At 39.2% G+C, this 13658-nt stretch overlaps 1 protein-coding gene across 2 annotated transcripts; it reads left to right on the forward strand.

Moving 5' to 3' along the window:
- The first annotated feature begins 1618 nt into the window (after positions 1-1618).
- Positions 1619-9341, forward strand: ZCRB1 (zinc finger CCHC-type and RNA binding motif containing 1). 2 transcript variants are annotated; one of them, XM_089524277.1, is made up of 8 exons: positions 1619-1746; positions 3648-3738; positions 3902-3930; positions 5650-5761; positions 5851-5958; positions 7637-7749; positions 7853-7928; positions 8940-9341. In XM_089524277.1, exons 2-8 carry the CDS (start codon positions 3655-3657, stop codon positions 9066-9068), a joined length of 651 nt encoding a protein of 216 aa, XP_089380403.1. In that variant the 5' UTR covers positions 1619-1746; positions 3648-3654; the 3' UTR covers positions 9069-9341. The 2 variants fall into 2 exon arrangements, with proteins under 2 accessions (XP_089380403.1, XP_089380404.1); XM_089524278.1 differs by lacking the exon at positions 1619-1746 and adding an exon at positions 2065-2393.
- Positions 9342-13658: the final 4317 nt, after the last annotated feature.

Consider the following 13658-nt stretch of genomic DNA (forward strand, 5'->3'; position numbering starts at 1 on the left):
ATGTTATTCCCCCACCTCGCTCCCTCCTTTCTTTCCTTTGGCCTCCAAACCATAGAGTAGGGAAGGCTAGACAGGACACACCTATTAAAATGGAAGCCGGAAGTGAAGGCGGTTTCCTTTTGGCTCCGAACCATAGAAACGAGAAGGCTAGAGAGGACAACCCTGTTAAAATGGAAGCCGGAAGTGAAGGCGGAAAGGGGGAGGGATTTAAAAGACAAATACACACACACACACTGCGGAAGGAATCCAGTTTGAGACCGCTTTAACTGCCCTGGCTCAATGCTAGAGGATTCTGGGAATTGTAGTTTTGTGAGACATTTAGCCCTTCTCTCTCAGAGAGCTCTGGGGCCACAATAAACTACAGTTCCCAGGACTCCCTAGCACTGAGCCATGGCAGTTAAAGCGGTCTCAAACGGGATTATTTCTCATAGGGCATCACGTCTAATAAGACTGCATCTGCATTGCAGAGGTAACACAATATATATGACAGTTAAATAACGCAGTTTTAACTCTCACGGCTCCGTCCTATGGAATCCTGGGATTTGTAGTTGTGGCACCTGAGAGAGAGAAAGCTAAACGTCTCAGAGAACTGCAGTTCACAAGATTCCACAGCATTGAATCACGACAGTTAAAGCACTGTCAAACTGCAACAACGCTGCAGTGTAGATGTAGCCTCAGTGAAAAGCCAACTGGATTGTGTGTGTGCACACAAACACACACACACACTTAGAGAGAGAGGGATCTAGTGGGGCGTAGTGGTTGTGCGTTGGACTAGGGTTCAGATTCCAGCTTGGCCATGTAAAGCCACTGGGTGATCCTGGGCAAGTCACAGCCTCTCAGCCTCAGAGGGAGGCAAAGGCAAACCACCTCTGAAGAAACCTGCCAAGAAAACCACATGATAGATTTGCCTTAGGGTCGCCATAAGTAAAAAAAAAAAAAATGACTTGGAGGCATACAAAAAAAATGTGTGTGTGTGTCTGTGTGTATACTCATACACACACACACACACACACACGTGTATGTCTAAATATGTATATCTCTGTATGTATATATATCTCTTCCTCAGCTCCACCTCTCCCCATCATTTGTCTTGAATATATGTGTAGATACATCAGTTAAAAGCCAACTTGATTATGTGTGTATGTACAGTATATGTATACACACACACACACACACACACACATATATATTCCTCAGCTTCACCTCTCCCCAATCATTTGCCATGAATATATGTGTAGATACAACATCAGTTAAAAGCCATATATATATATATATATATCTACACACACACACATATACTGAGGAAGATGTGCATGTACTGTGTATGTGTGTATATATATATATATCTTCCTCAGCTCCAACTCTGCCCAATCATTTGCCATGAACCTTTATATAGAGAGAGAAATTTATGATGAAGGATTACTTAAGGTAGATACAGCATCCGTTAAAAGCCAACTAGATGATGTTTGTGTTTGTGCAGTATGTATCCCAGATCACTGGTCCCCAAACTGTTCCCTTTAAGAGATTTTGGACTTCAACTCCCAGAAGCGTCAGCCATGTTGGCCAATAGCTTGGGATTCTGGGAGCTGAAGTCCAACATCCCTTAAAGAGCACTGTCCCAGATCGCCATGGCCGTCGCCGAGTGCTCCCTCTGCGTTGCGTCATCAGGAGGCGCCGGAGTCCCAGAGTGACAGCTAGAGAGGGAGCGGGATCATGGCGGAGGAGCTGGGCCTCTGAGTGACTGCGGTTAGTGACGCCTGGCGCCTTCCATGTCCTCGGTTCCCAAGTTCCCAAATGCCCTCCATTTTGAGCCAGGGGCTTAAGATTCAGCATGGATTGATATTTCTATGAGTGTTTGGTCATCATGTCCTACAATTTTATCTATTATTATTATTATTATTATTATTATTGCTTGAGCGTCCTACATTTTGTTGGGCCTGAATTCATGCACTTTGGCCCCACTTTTAACTGCCATGGCTCAGTGCTATGGGATTTTTAAGGATCTGTAGCTTTGTGGGGTATTTAGTCTCTTCTCTGGCTCCTCTGATGGACTACAAATCCCAGGAATCCATTGGCAGAGCAGTTCACTGCTAAGTTTAAAATACATTAAAACAATATAGCACCCCAGGCTCTCCCACCTCTCTGCTGAAGAAGCATCCAAAGTCTGGTACGGAGGGTGCAGTTCTGGGTGCATTTCACAAGCATTAATTCCTTTTGAAATTGGCACGACTGCTGAGAAGACATAGAAGAACTGGGCTCTGGTTATGTTTATAAAAGCGTTGATAAGTGCCATTCAGTTTATCCTCATGTTGCCTAGAGTAGAACTGAATGACAGCCTCGATCGCTGCTCAGCTGTGATTCACACGTTCTTATCTGTTGGCTCAAAACTGGAGGTCTGTGTATCAAAACTAAGCTACTAATTTTACTGATAAGCGTCATCCTTCGGCCTGCGAGGGAGGGAACAGGCAGGCCCAGCTCCACCAGGGTTAGCCTGAAGAAAGAGAGCCCTCCCTCCAGTCCACCTCAGAGGGAGAGAAGAACTGCTGGACCTCACCCCTTTCCCTTCACCATTCCCTTCTCCTTTTGTCTCGTGTCTTTTAGATTGTAAGCCTGAGGGCAAGGAACCGTCTAATTAAAAATAATACTTGTAAGCCGTTCTGCTAGCCTTTAGGGCTGAAGGGCAGGGTATAAATGCCATAAAGAAAGAAATAATACTGCCAGTGCTGCCCAACAGACACTTGATGGCCTTCCTGACCTACCTGTTCACACAGGCATTTAAGGAATTGCTATAAGGACAGGCTGGGATGTTGGACCATTTTAAAAATTTGATACAGTTTTTTCTCCATAAATAGTTTTATCTTTTTAAAATACATTTTATTCTTTTAATAACTATCTATTTTAATACCATAATAATTTAATTCCTTTTTAATGTACAGGGTTTTTTTTAATGTTTTTAATTGTACTGCTTTTAATGCTATGAAGTCACTCTGAGTCCCAGTCCTGGGAAAAGAGCAGGATACAAATAAATATAATAAGAATAAGAATCGTCACTCAGTCTCTCCATCAGATGTAACAGAAACTTATGTCCTAGGAATGGTCGTAGTCTTTGCAGGAGGCACGTTTCTCCCCTGCAATTTCTAGTATGACATTTAGCTTGTGGGGGAAAAACAACTTTTCAGACTCAAGTGTGCCTGGACATGATGGTTGTGTCTCCTGGCTGCATCATTTACTTAAACATCCGGGGTGTTAAGTATTTTGGATTTTTACATGAACATTAGGTTATGTGAGCATCTGAAGGAAGCCAAGGTCTTTCTGTCTGAAATTTTAGTTCATTGAGTAATTTATGAGGGACACCAGGGTTTTTAGTTTGTTTTAATTATGTTTTATGCTTTGATATTGTGTTTTTAATCTGTCATATTTTTTAATACTTTCTTAAGGAGGGGAGGGATTATAATGTTTTTAATTTTATATTTTACTCTTGTTATATTTACTGTTGTCAACCGCCCGGATTGGTTCGCCACAGGGCGGTATACAAATAAATATTATTATTATTATTATTATTATTATTATTAAAACATAAATTCATTGACTGAAATGGCTGCTACTTTATGATGAAAGTTCACTATTTCTTTTTTATTTCTCTGTAGGAAAAAAATGAGTGGAGGGTTAGCACCAAGCAAAAGCACAGTTTATGTGTCTAATTTGCCCTTCTCGTTGACAAATAATGACTTATACAGAGTAAGTGAATGCACTTTAAAAGAAATATTTTAACTTGGCTTCTCATATGTATAACCACATAATATTATATCAGTCCTTATATTAGATTTATTCCTTAATATCTGAAAAAACATGCCTTCTGTATATAATCTATACAGTTAAATCCATTCTTGTATCTTTCCAGATTTTTTCCAAATATGGCAAAGTGGTTAAGTGAGTATGATGATGTTATATATTGTATATTTTTAAATGTGGAATCTGATAGTTAAGATCTTGTTTCTTGGGTAGCCAAGATCTACACTGTAGGAAAGATAATTGTTTGGTGATTTAGAGAAGAATCAGTTGGCAATTCTTTCTTGATGGATGGTGGTTTGGCCATCCCCCCAAAAGGTGTATGTTGCTCCTGATTATCATTGTCATTATTGTGCAGTGTTTCAAACATTAATAGTTTTTGGTTGAGGTATGAGAGTTGGTGCCCAAACAGACAGGTCAAAATAAAGCTGCTTTGGGTCACATTGAAGGTATGCTGTTTAAATGATACACACATCCTAAGAGGCCAGAAGCTGTGCCAAAGGTGTGCTTCAGTCCTTAGGACTGAAGCGTGGCTTTGGCACAGCTTCTGGCCTCTTAGGATGCAGGCATCATGTAAACAGCATACTTCCAATGTGACCCAAAACAGCTTTATTTTGGCCTGTCTGTTCGGGCCCTTGGATTCAGATTTTAATGACAGAGTGGTTTCAATGAAGCACTTCTGTTTAGTTAATAATCAAGAATTCTATAAACAGAAAAAGAAGAAGATCTCAATGTATGATATAAATAAAGTTTAAAATAATCATTCTGTATTGTATGAAAGCATAATTTCTTTTGTCTTGTTGAAGACTGAAGCATCTGTGCCAGTGTGTGCATGCATGTTTTGTTGCTACTGCTGCTTTTCATTTTAAGAAAATGAAGTGGAAAGTATCAAAGAAGAAAGTAGTGTAACCAACTGGATTTTCAAACTACATTTCAATATAAATTATCCCCACAAGTTGATTTACAAAAAACTGTAAAACAGCACAGTAATACCACACAAAAACAATAGTAGAATACTGAAATATAATGAGTTTACATCAATAAATGACTCCACATGAATCAAATAAAATGAAATATGAACCAAAACCAGAAATAAAAACATTTGAGCAACAGCAGAAATAAAAGAGTTACAGCACAATGAAAGCTGGTTAAAGGTCTTTAGGACTTGTCTGTAGGATAACAGCAGTGGAGCAAATGAATTTCCCTAAGGGAGGGCACTTCAAAGCTGCAGAGTCACTGCTGAAAATGCCCTGTCTATGATAGGGCCCAAACAGACAGGCCAAAATAAAGCTGCTTCGGGTCACTTTGGAGGTATGCTGTTTAAATAATGCATGTGTCCTAAGAGGCCAAAGACCACGCCAAAGCCATGCTCCAATGCTAAGGACTGAAGCGCAGGTTTGGCATAGCTTCTGGCCTCTTAAGATGTGTGTTTCATTTAAACAGCATACCTCCAAACTGACATCAAGCAGCTTTATTTTGGCCTGTCTGTTCAGGCCCATATTTACCAACTTGATAGCTTCTACTAATGAACCAGTGAGCAGACGGCGATCTAAGATTTTGGTGGCAACTGCAGTGTGGGCAAATTTAGTAATGCCTTCTGAACTGCAGCAGGTCCAGGAGCAATACAGCCACCAATGGGTTCTAGAGGCTCCAGAGTGGCCCTACTCAAGAAGTTTTCCATCTCCACTCTATGCTTTAACAGTATGTGAACTGTACCTTTCCTTCTGTCAGAGAGTTTTGACATGTAAAATTTGCTATTACAGTTCAAGAATAAAACAGTTACAGAAAGCTGAGGTTTATCATGAATGATACTATAACAAAACACTTTTTATTCATATCAGTTCCTTGATTGCCTTTTAGAGTTACAATTATGAAAGACAAAGATACCCGAAAGAGTAAAGGTGTTGCATTTATTTTGTTCTTGGATAAAGAATCAGCGCAGAATTGTTCCCGGGCACTTAACAATAAACAAGTAAGTGACAATTCACTGCTGAGAGAGAGCTTTCAAAGCATTCAGAAACATAAGATTGTACTGTTAAGTTTTTTCTCTTTTTCATTTAGCTGTTTGGAAGAGTAATAAAAGCAAGTATTGCTATTGACAACGGAAGAGCTGCAGAATTTATCCGGAGGCGAAACTACTATGACAAATCAAAGTGTTATGAATGTGGAGTGAGTAAATTTTACAGTTCAAAGACATAGCCATATTAGTGTGGATCAGTATGCAAAGAGATCTTGTAGCATCTTTGAGACTAACTGAAAGAAAGACGTTGCTAGCATAAGCTTTCCTTGACTTAAGTCTACTTTCTCAGATGCATGGAGTGAAGTGCCTAAGAACAAACTTTTATAAGCAGTCTGTGTGTGAATAGTAATAGAAGTGCAAAACTTGTAGATATGGTGATGACGTGATAAATTCAGATTTAACCAACTTTAGCTTTGTCCTTCGGAGACAAAGGCACTGCATAAATAATCAATTTTCACTCTGCTTTAACTGTGATTGCTCAGTCCTGTGGAATTCTGGGAATTGTAGTTTGTTGTGGCACCAGAACATTCTGACAGAGAAAGCTAAATGTCTCACAAAAATACAATTCCCAGAATTCCATAGCATTGAGCCATGGCAGTTAAAGTTGTGTCAAACCAGTTTATTTGTGCAGTGCAGGTGCATCCAAAGACAGGAGGAAAGATGTTGCTTAAAACCAAGACAAGTAGATCACCACATGAATGGTGGTAAGAATTATTGTTAGGTAGTGTGTCCCCCAATGATAGAACTTGTCACCTCATCACCATACCAAGTTTTGCATTTCTGTTGCTGTTCACACACACAGCCTACTTATAAAAGTGTTCCTAGGCATTTCACTCCACGCATCTGAGGAAGTAGATTTAAGTCAGGGAAAGATTATGCTGCCACCTTACTTCTTTCTCTCTGTTAGTCTCAAAGATGCTACAAGATTTCTTTGCATACTACCATATATACTCAACTATAAGTCAACCTCGTGTATAAGTCGAGGTCAGGTTTTGGGGCGAAAGTTATGGATTTTGCCATGACCCATGGATAGGTCGAGGGTAAAACTTGGAGACTACTTCAGTGTGTATGACAAGAGAGACTCACTGAGCCTTTTCTTCATCATTTCAGCTTTCATTTCATCCAGATGCATGGGTAGGAGGGGAACTCTTAAACAGCAATATCAATCATTCACCCAGGACTCTTTCACCCTGGCTCTTTGTTGCTAAACTCCTCTTCGCGCGGCATGGGGAAATCTGAAGGAGCTGCTATCACATTTCCATAGTGACCCATAAATACGTTGACCTAGGATTTGGGGGTTAATTTTTGGGCATAAATTTTTAAATTTATAAATGATGAGTATATACAGTAAATTTAGTGTCACTGGTAGGAATGTTGGGTTGTTGCTTAACCTGGTTCATGTTAAAGCATGTTCTTGGGTTACCAGGTAAGTAACATGATAGGTAATTGTCAGGATTATTTTTTATCATTGAATGTAATTTTGAAAAGGCTTAATAAATTATCTCCAATATTGCACACCCTTCTTACATTGCCACAGTTCTAATGTTAGTCTCATAAGGAATGCAAAATCTATTGCAAGTACTGCAGTTTCTTTTTTACTTCATTATAGTACTTCCAGGTGCTACACTGTTACTCCCAAAAACTAACTTGTAACTAAGGTACACTTTCACTTACATTGTGAATTTATAAGGGAAAGAATAACATTGTAGTACTATGTTAAAAATGAAATATCAATCTATTGGTTTATATGTTGATTCTCTGGGCTGTACTTTTTCTTCATGAGTTCTGTTCACCATTCCCCCCCCCCTTTTCTTTTTTCCCCTTAAGGAAACAGGACATTTAAGCTATGCTTGTCCTAAGAATATGCTAGGAGAGCGTGAACCACCCAAAAAGAAAGAAAAGAAGAAAAAGAAGAAAATAATTGAGCCAGAAGAAGAAATGTAAGTGCATGAATATATCTGAGACAACTTTTGACATACCTACTTCTTATAGTAAGTGCCCAGAGCCTAATGTGGGTTTCTGCCTTCTTTGTATGCTGTTCAGTGAGGAAGAAGAAGAGAGTGAAGAAGAAGGAGAAGACCCTGCTCTTGATAGCCTCAGTCAAGCTATAGCTTTTCAGGTACTAAAAGACATGTATTCAAAGGCATATTTTCCTTCTGATGCTCTGTTCTTTTTATAGCAAAGAAGAAAATGGAGCAAATGATAGCTTTGGTTGCATCTTTGGTTCCATATGATGTAAAGCTTTGTCCTCCCTATCAAGGGAGTGCTGCACACCCAGTTAGTGCACATCTGAATGTGTTATGATGCACATCAAGATGCTCATCTGTTCTCCATTGAATTGGATGAATCTATTTACATGGATGGGCTGTTTCCTCTGGGGTCATCAGTTCTTGTGCATCACTAGTGACTGGAGTCCAATTAAGGCTGATGACTACTGCCACATTTTTAAACCAAGGGTAGGCATGAACCAGAACCGAGAGGGCTACACTAGCATTTCAGGTTCCTCCAAAAATCAGGGGCCCCTTGTAGTCATCATTTTATTCATCAGAGATCATTTTAAATGGGTTTTTAATGTCTGACATTGCAAAGCCCTTGAAACAGTATTTAAAATTGTATATAGATGATTCTAAATGTTTGGGGGGGTTGTTTGTTTTTTATTTTTATTTTTTAAATGGGTACCCTTTTTATGGCTTACAGCCTGATGTATGGCATTGTGGAGTGGCAGGTTTTTTTAGCTCCATTCAGAATTCTACTGTTACTTTCCCTTAGTCTTTAGTACAGCCAAATAGTCTAATCTATGGAGGAGGAAGTGGGTGGCTATATGAACTGGTAAGGGACAATGGCACCAGTGTCTTCTGAAGGGAGGGGCAGGAAAAATGCTGTATGTGTGTATATGTGCACTTGTATGCAAAACAGACAGTCCATGTAGAAATGGAGAGGCAGGCTGCTGATAGGCTACATCCATGAGTCAGTTCTTCCACAAAGAATATTTTTGCCACCACGGATTTTGTTCTAGGGGCTAGAAGAGAGCTACAGTCATTTTTGCCCCCAAGCATTTGAATAGGATGTTGGCTTCTCTGGCAACAGGGCTTCTCTGTAGTCATTTTGTTTTCATTCAATCATCTTACAGCAAGCCAAAATTGAAGAAGAGCAGCAAAGGTCAACACAGATTGCAGGAGAACCCTCAACATCCGATTCGAGACGGCCACGGATCAAAAAAAGTGCATATTTTAGTGATGAAGAAGAACTTAGTGACTGATTATAGCTTATGTAAATTTATGAAATTTGAACTTCATTGGAACTTGTGTTGCTGCTAAGACTTCTCTGTCATTTGTAAATAAAAAGTACTGTATATTACTCAAAGAAAATCTGATATTTATAATATTGTAACCAAGTTAAAAGGGGGAAAGTAGAGTGTTTCATGATAGTTGCTGTAAAATCATGGACTACTTTGGTTATTTTATTTTCAAATACATTTTGCCTGTATTTCAGTAAATATATTTCAATAAACTGGTTTCATTTCTAAAATATATTTCTATAAACTTGTTTTTATTTCTAAAATAGCCATAAGAAGTCTGTTAAGGTACAGGTAAGAGATTCCCCATGCTGAGGACATAGCCATGTTAGTCTGGATCAGTATGCAAAAGGATTTTGTAGCACATTTGTGACTAACAGAAAGAAAGAGGAAGGAAGGAAGGAAGGAAGGAAGGAAGGAAGGAAGGAAGGTTGACAGCATTACCTTTTGTAGACTTGAGTCTACAAAAGCTAATGCTACCAACTTTCTTTCAGTCTTAAAGGCGCTACTAGATTCCTTTGTGCAAGGTTTAAAATAGTGGAGCTGAGATGTATCCTCATTAAGTGCACACTAGATGACACATAATATCACAAGACATGTTGAAGATCTGTATTATAAGGTACTACAATTTTGGAGAAGATAACTAAAATGTGAGTGCTAAGCTAGATGTGTAAAGTGTCCTTTCTTATTTCATTAATCAAAACAACCATGTGGCAAAAACAATTTCAGTCAGAAGTGTGGTATTGAGGGAGCCAAATTTATTCTTCCTCTCCCCTCTACTATTGAGATGTCTATTTTCCTGTATTATAGCTGTATTTTAACTCTACTTTCTGGCTAAAAGACGTTTGTAGGGCAATAATTTGGAAAGAGCCACAGCAGAAACCCAGAGAGTTGACCGCCCCCCTTATTGTTTAAAACTATAGCTCTGATCAAAATTGACACTCAATGATGGCTTTTTACTAAACGAAGAAAAAGCAAGAGCTCTGATTACTGATCTGTCCAACATATCTTGGATGGCTGGGAGAACAGGGATTCTGCAGACCTAAAGCTCACCATCCTTTTGAACATTTTTTCTAACTGTAGCATAATTTATACTTGGTCTACTGCCTATCTACTGAAAATATCAAACAAAAAATGAAATATGAATGAGTGTTGTGATGATCCAAAGTAAACAAAAAAATTAACATTTTTAACCCTGAAGCTAGGGGACCCGAGAGGATGTGAACCACTCAGTTTTTTAAATACTTGTGTGTGTGCTGTGTGCCTTCAAGTCGGTTCCAACTTATGACGACCCTATGGCCATAAGTCATGGGCTTTTGTTGGCAAGATTTGTTCAGAGGAAGTTTGCCATTGCCTTCCCCTGAGGCTGAGAGCATGTGACTTGCCCAAGTTCACCCACTGGGTTTCATCAAACCATGGTCTCAAGAATCATAGTCCAACACTCAAAGCAGACTACACCATGCTGGTTCTATTTTAACAAGAGTTTCAAACGCTGGTATATATAAATTAATTACAATTTAGAACACTTACTTAATTGTAATTGATTTATATTTGTCTGTGTCTGAAATTCCCAGTATCAACTTTATTCACTGGAGGGTACACTTTCCTTACCAGTACATAGGATTATGAGAGGAAACATAATCAAGAGGCAGAGTTATATGGATGCCTTGTGTGGGATAAGCTCCCTCCATGTAAAGTGGGCTCATTCTTCTCTCGGGTGATATAGAAACCAGAGTAGTGAAACCCAGTGGTCATGGATCCATCAAAAGGCATCTGAGCACAGTTTCCAGTTCTGATAGTTATATTTGTTGTTGTTGTTGTTGTGTGCCTTCAAGCCATTTCTGACTTACAGAGACCCCAAGGTGAACCTATCATAGGATTTTCATGGCTAGATTTGTTCAGGAGGGGGTTGCTTTTGCCTTCTTCTGAAGCAGAGAGTATGTGACTTGCCACACACTCAAAGTGGATTTCCATAGCCAAGCAGAGATTCAACTCCAGATCTCCAGAGTCATTGTCCAATGCTCAAACCACTACACCATGCTGGTTCTATTTTAACAGGAGTTTCAAACACTGGCATGTGTAAATTAATTACAATTTTAAATACTTACTTAATTGTAATTAATTTATATTTGTTTGTGTCTGAAACTCTCAGTATCAACATTTGCTGAAATGCTTTAGTACAGTCGGCCCTCCTTGTCCACAGATTTTTAATCCACAGATTCAAGCATCCACATCTTGAAAATATTTTTTTAAAAAGTATAAATTCGAAATAGCAAATCTTGATTTTCCATTTTATATAAGGGACATCATTTTGCTCTGCCATTATATTTAATGGGATTTGAGCATCCAAGGATTTTGTTATCCGTGGGGGATCCTGGAACCAAACCCCAGCGGATAACAAGGTCCCACTGTATATCAAACGGCTATTATAGGGCATGCAGAACTGAATGCTTCCACTGCTTTTAAATGAGATCAAAACTGACCTTTAGAGGAGAGATTACAGAAAGCGTTAGCTGAAAAACTTGGGATTTCAATAGCACATGCTATTTTCTCTCTCTCATCCAACAGCCATACATAGCCATTCTTTTTTTTTTTTTTTTGCCACATTATTCCATTACATTTTTAAAAAAACAAAAACAAATTGGAAGTAGAATAAATCGTGCATTTGTATATTTCAAGACAAAGAAAGATCATAGATTGGGAGCATGAATGCTGGTCCTGCACACAGTTACCATATATATCACTATCAAAATTTCACATTTGTCCTGTAAAATATAACTATGCCTTCACGCTACTATTTTAATAAACGAGCATGTTGTTTTTACATTCAATACCTAATATTCCTCATTGTGCTGGATGTGTGTGTGCATGTTCCTTCAAGTTGCCTGTTGACTTATGGTGGCCTCATGAATTTCATAAGGTTTTCTTAGGAAAGGAATTCAAAGGTGATTTTGCTAGATCCTTCCTCTGGAATATGCCTACAGCATCTGGTATTCCATGGCGGTCTCCCAGCCAAATATTAATCAGAACTGACCCTTCTTAGCTTCCAAGATCAGACATGATTTGGTGCCTTCAGAGTATTTAGGCTTGTTTGGCATATAATGGAAATTAATATGTTGTTGCTGTTGTTTGCAAATTCACTCCAGATAGAGTGCAAAGGGCAGCAGTTCTTTTAACTCAAAGGTGGGAATTGTGCAGCCCATGAAATCTTGTTGGAATGCAACTCCCACTAGCCTTAGCCAGCATCCCCATGATGAGGAATGTTGGGGATGCAGTTTAACACCTCTAGAGGGCTGCACAATTCCCACCCCTACTTTAAATAAAGTGTTGTTATACTTGTTGTTATTGTTGTTGTTGTGTGCCTTCAAGCTTTTGGTGACCCGAGGGCAAACCGATCACAGGGTTTTCTCAGCAAGATTTGTTACTAGGGGGTTTGTCATTGCCTTCCTTTGAGTCTGAGAGTGTGTGACTTGCCTAGGGTCACCCAGTGGGTTTCTGTGGCGAAGTGGAGATTCAAACACTGGTATCCCTGTGTCTTAGTCTAACACTCAAACCATTACACTACACTGGCCTTCCTAAATAAGGCATACATTATACAATTAGACAAGATAAACCTTATGTTTTCACATTTATTCTACCACTGGTTTACCCATGGCCCTGGGAAACAAAGCCAAATGGCAGTGAGCTTTCAAAAGAGCTATTTGCTTTAAGTACATGGTGAGCAGTGGTGCAGTGGAGATCATAATCACAGGGTCAAAGTGCCAGTCCATTTCTAAAATCATCATTATGATGATGATGTTATCTGCCAGGCCTCTCAAGCATCCGTCTTTCTGCTGAGCATAGTTTAAATCCTCACAATACTGGGAAGGGAAATGGATTTTTCTAGCAACATATCACCGGTGTTTGTGCAGTACACACACACACACACACACACACACACACACACACACACACACTGTAGAAAGGATGGAGGCATGTATAGAGGCAAGCATACACATAGATATACATTCTCATCTACAGGAAAACAGGATGAATGCACACACATACACATATACATATGTATACACACACCAACAAATGGTCCCATTCACATATGCACATATGCATACATTCACATATAGTAGTCAGAAATATAAATATAGTAGGGCAAGTGGGAGCTAGTCTACTTTTCCCAGTGGGCTATTCCCTATTCCCAGATTTGTTAGGAAATTACTGATAACCAACCTAATGTGTTAAACACATTGGTTTTTCATGAATATTCTGTAACTGCCTGAACCATCCTTTATAACAAGTGTTAGGGGCATGTGGCCCTCTAGATGTTGTTGGAATGTAGTTCCCACCATCCATATCCAAATTCTCCAATGGTGAGGACTGATGGGAGTGGCAGACTTTCATGGAAGGCTGTCATTTGCCCATCCTTGCTTTATAGCATGGGCAGAGCAATCCTATCATGTAGAAAAATCAAAAGGGGAGAACTTACTATATCCAAAATCTGTCACATTTCTGCATGCCAAGCATGTAGGAGGAATGGAGCATGAAGAATGAATGTTGTTC

Source organism: Sceloporus occidentalis, unplaced genomic scaffold (genome assembly GCF_023333645.1).
Source record: "Sceloporus occidentalis isolate IW3139 unplaced genomic scaffold, rSceOcc1.0.p SCAF_5, whole genome shotgun sequence".
Classification (NCBI taxonomy): Eukaryota; Metazoa; Chordata; class Lepidosauria; order Squamata; family Phrynosomatidae; genus Sceloporus; species Sceloporus occidentalis.

Bases quoted from the DNA above. Each gene is read 5' to 3' on its own strand.
- ZCRB1 (XM_089524277.1), top strand. From the start codon at position 3,655: ATGAGTGGAGGGTTAGCACCAAGCAAAAGCACAGTTTATGTGTCTAAT. The intron at 5,959-7,636 runs GTGAGTAAATTT...TTTCCCCTTAAG, and splicing joins CAAAGTGTTATGAATGTGGA to GAAACAGGACATTTAAGCTA. The intron at 7,750-7,852 runs GTAAGTGCATGA...TATGCTGTTCAG, and splicing joins ATTGAGCCAGAAGAAGAAAT to TGAGGAAGAAGAAGAGAGTG.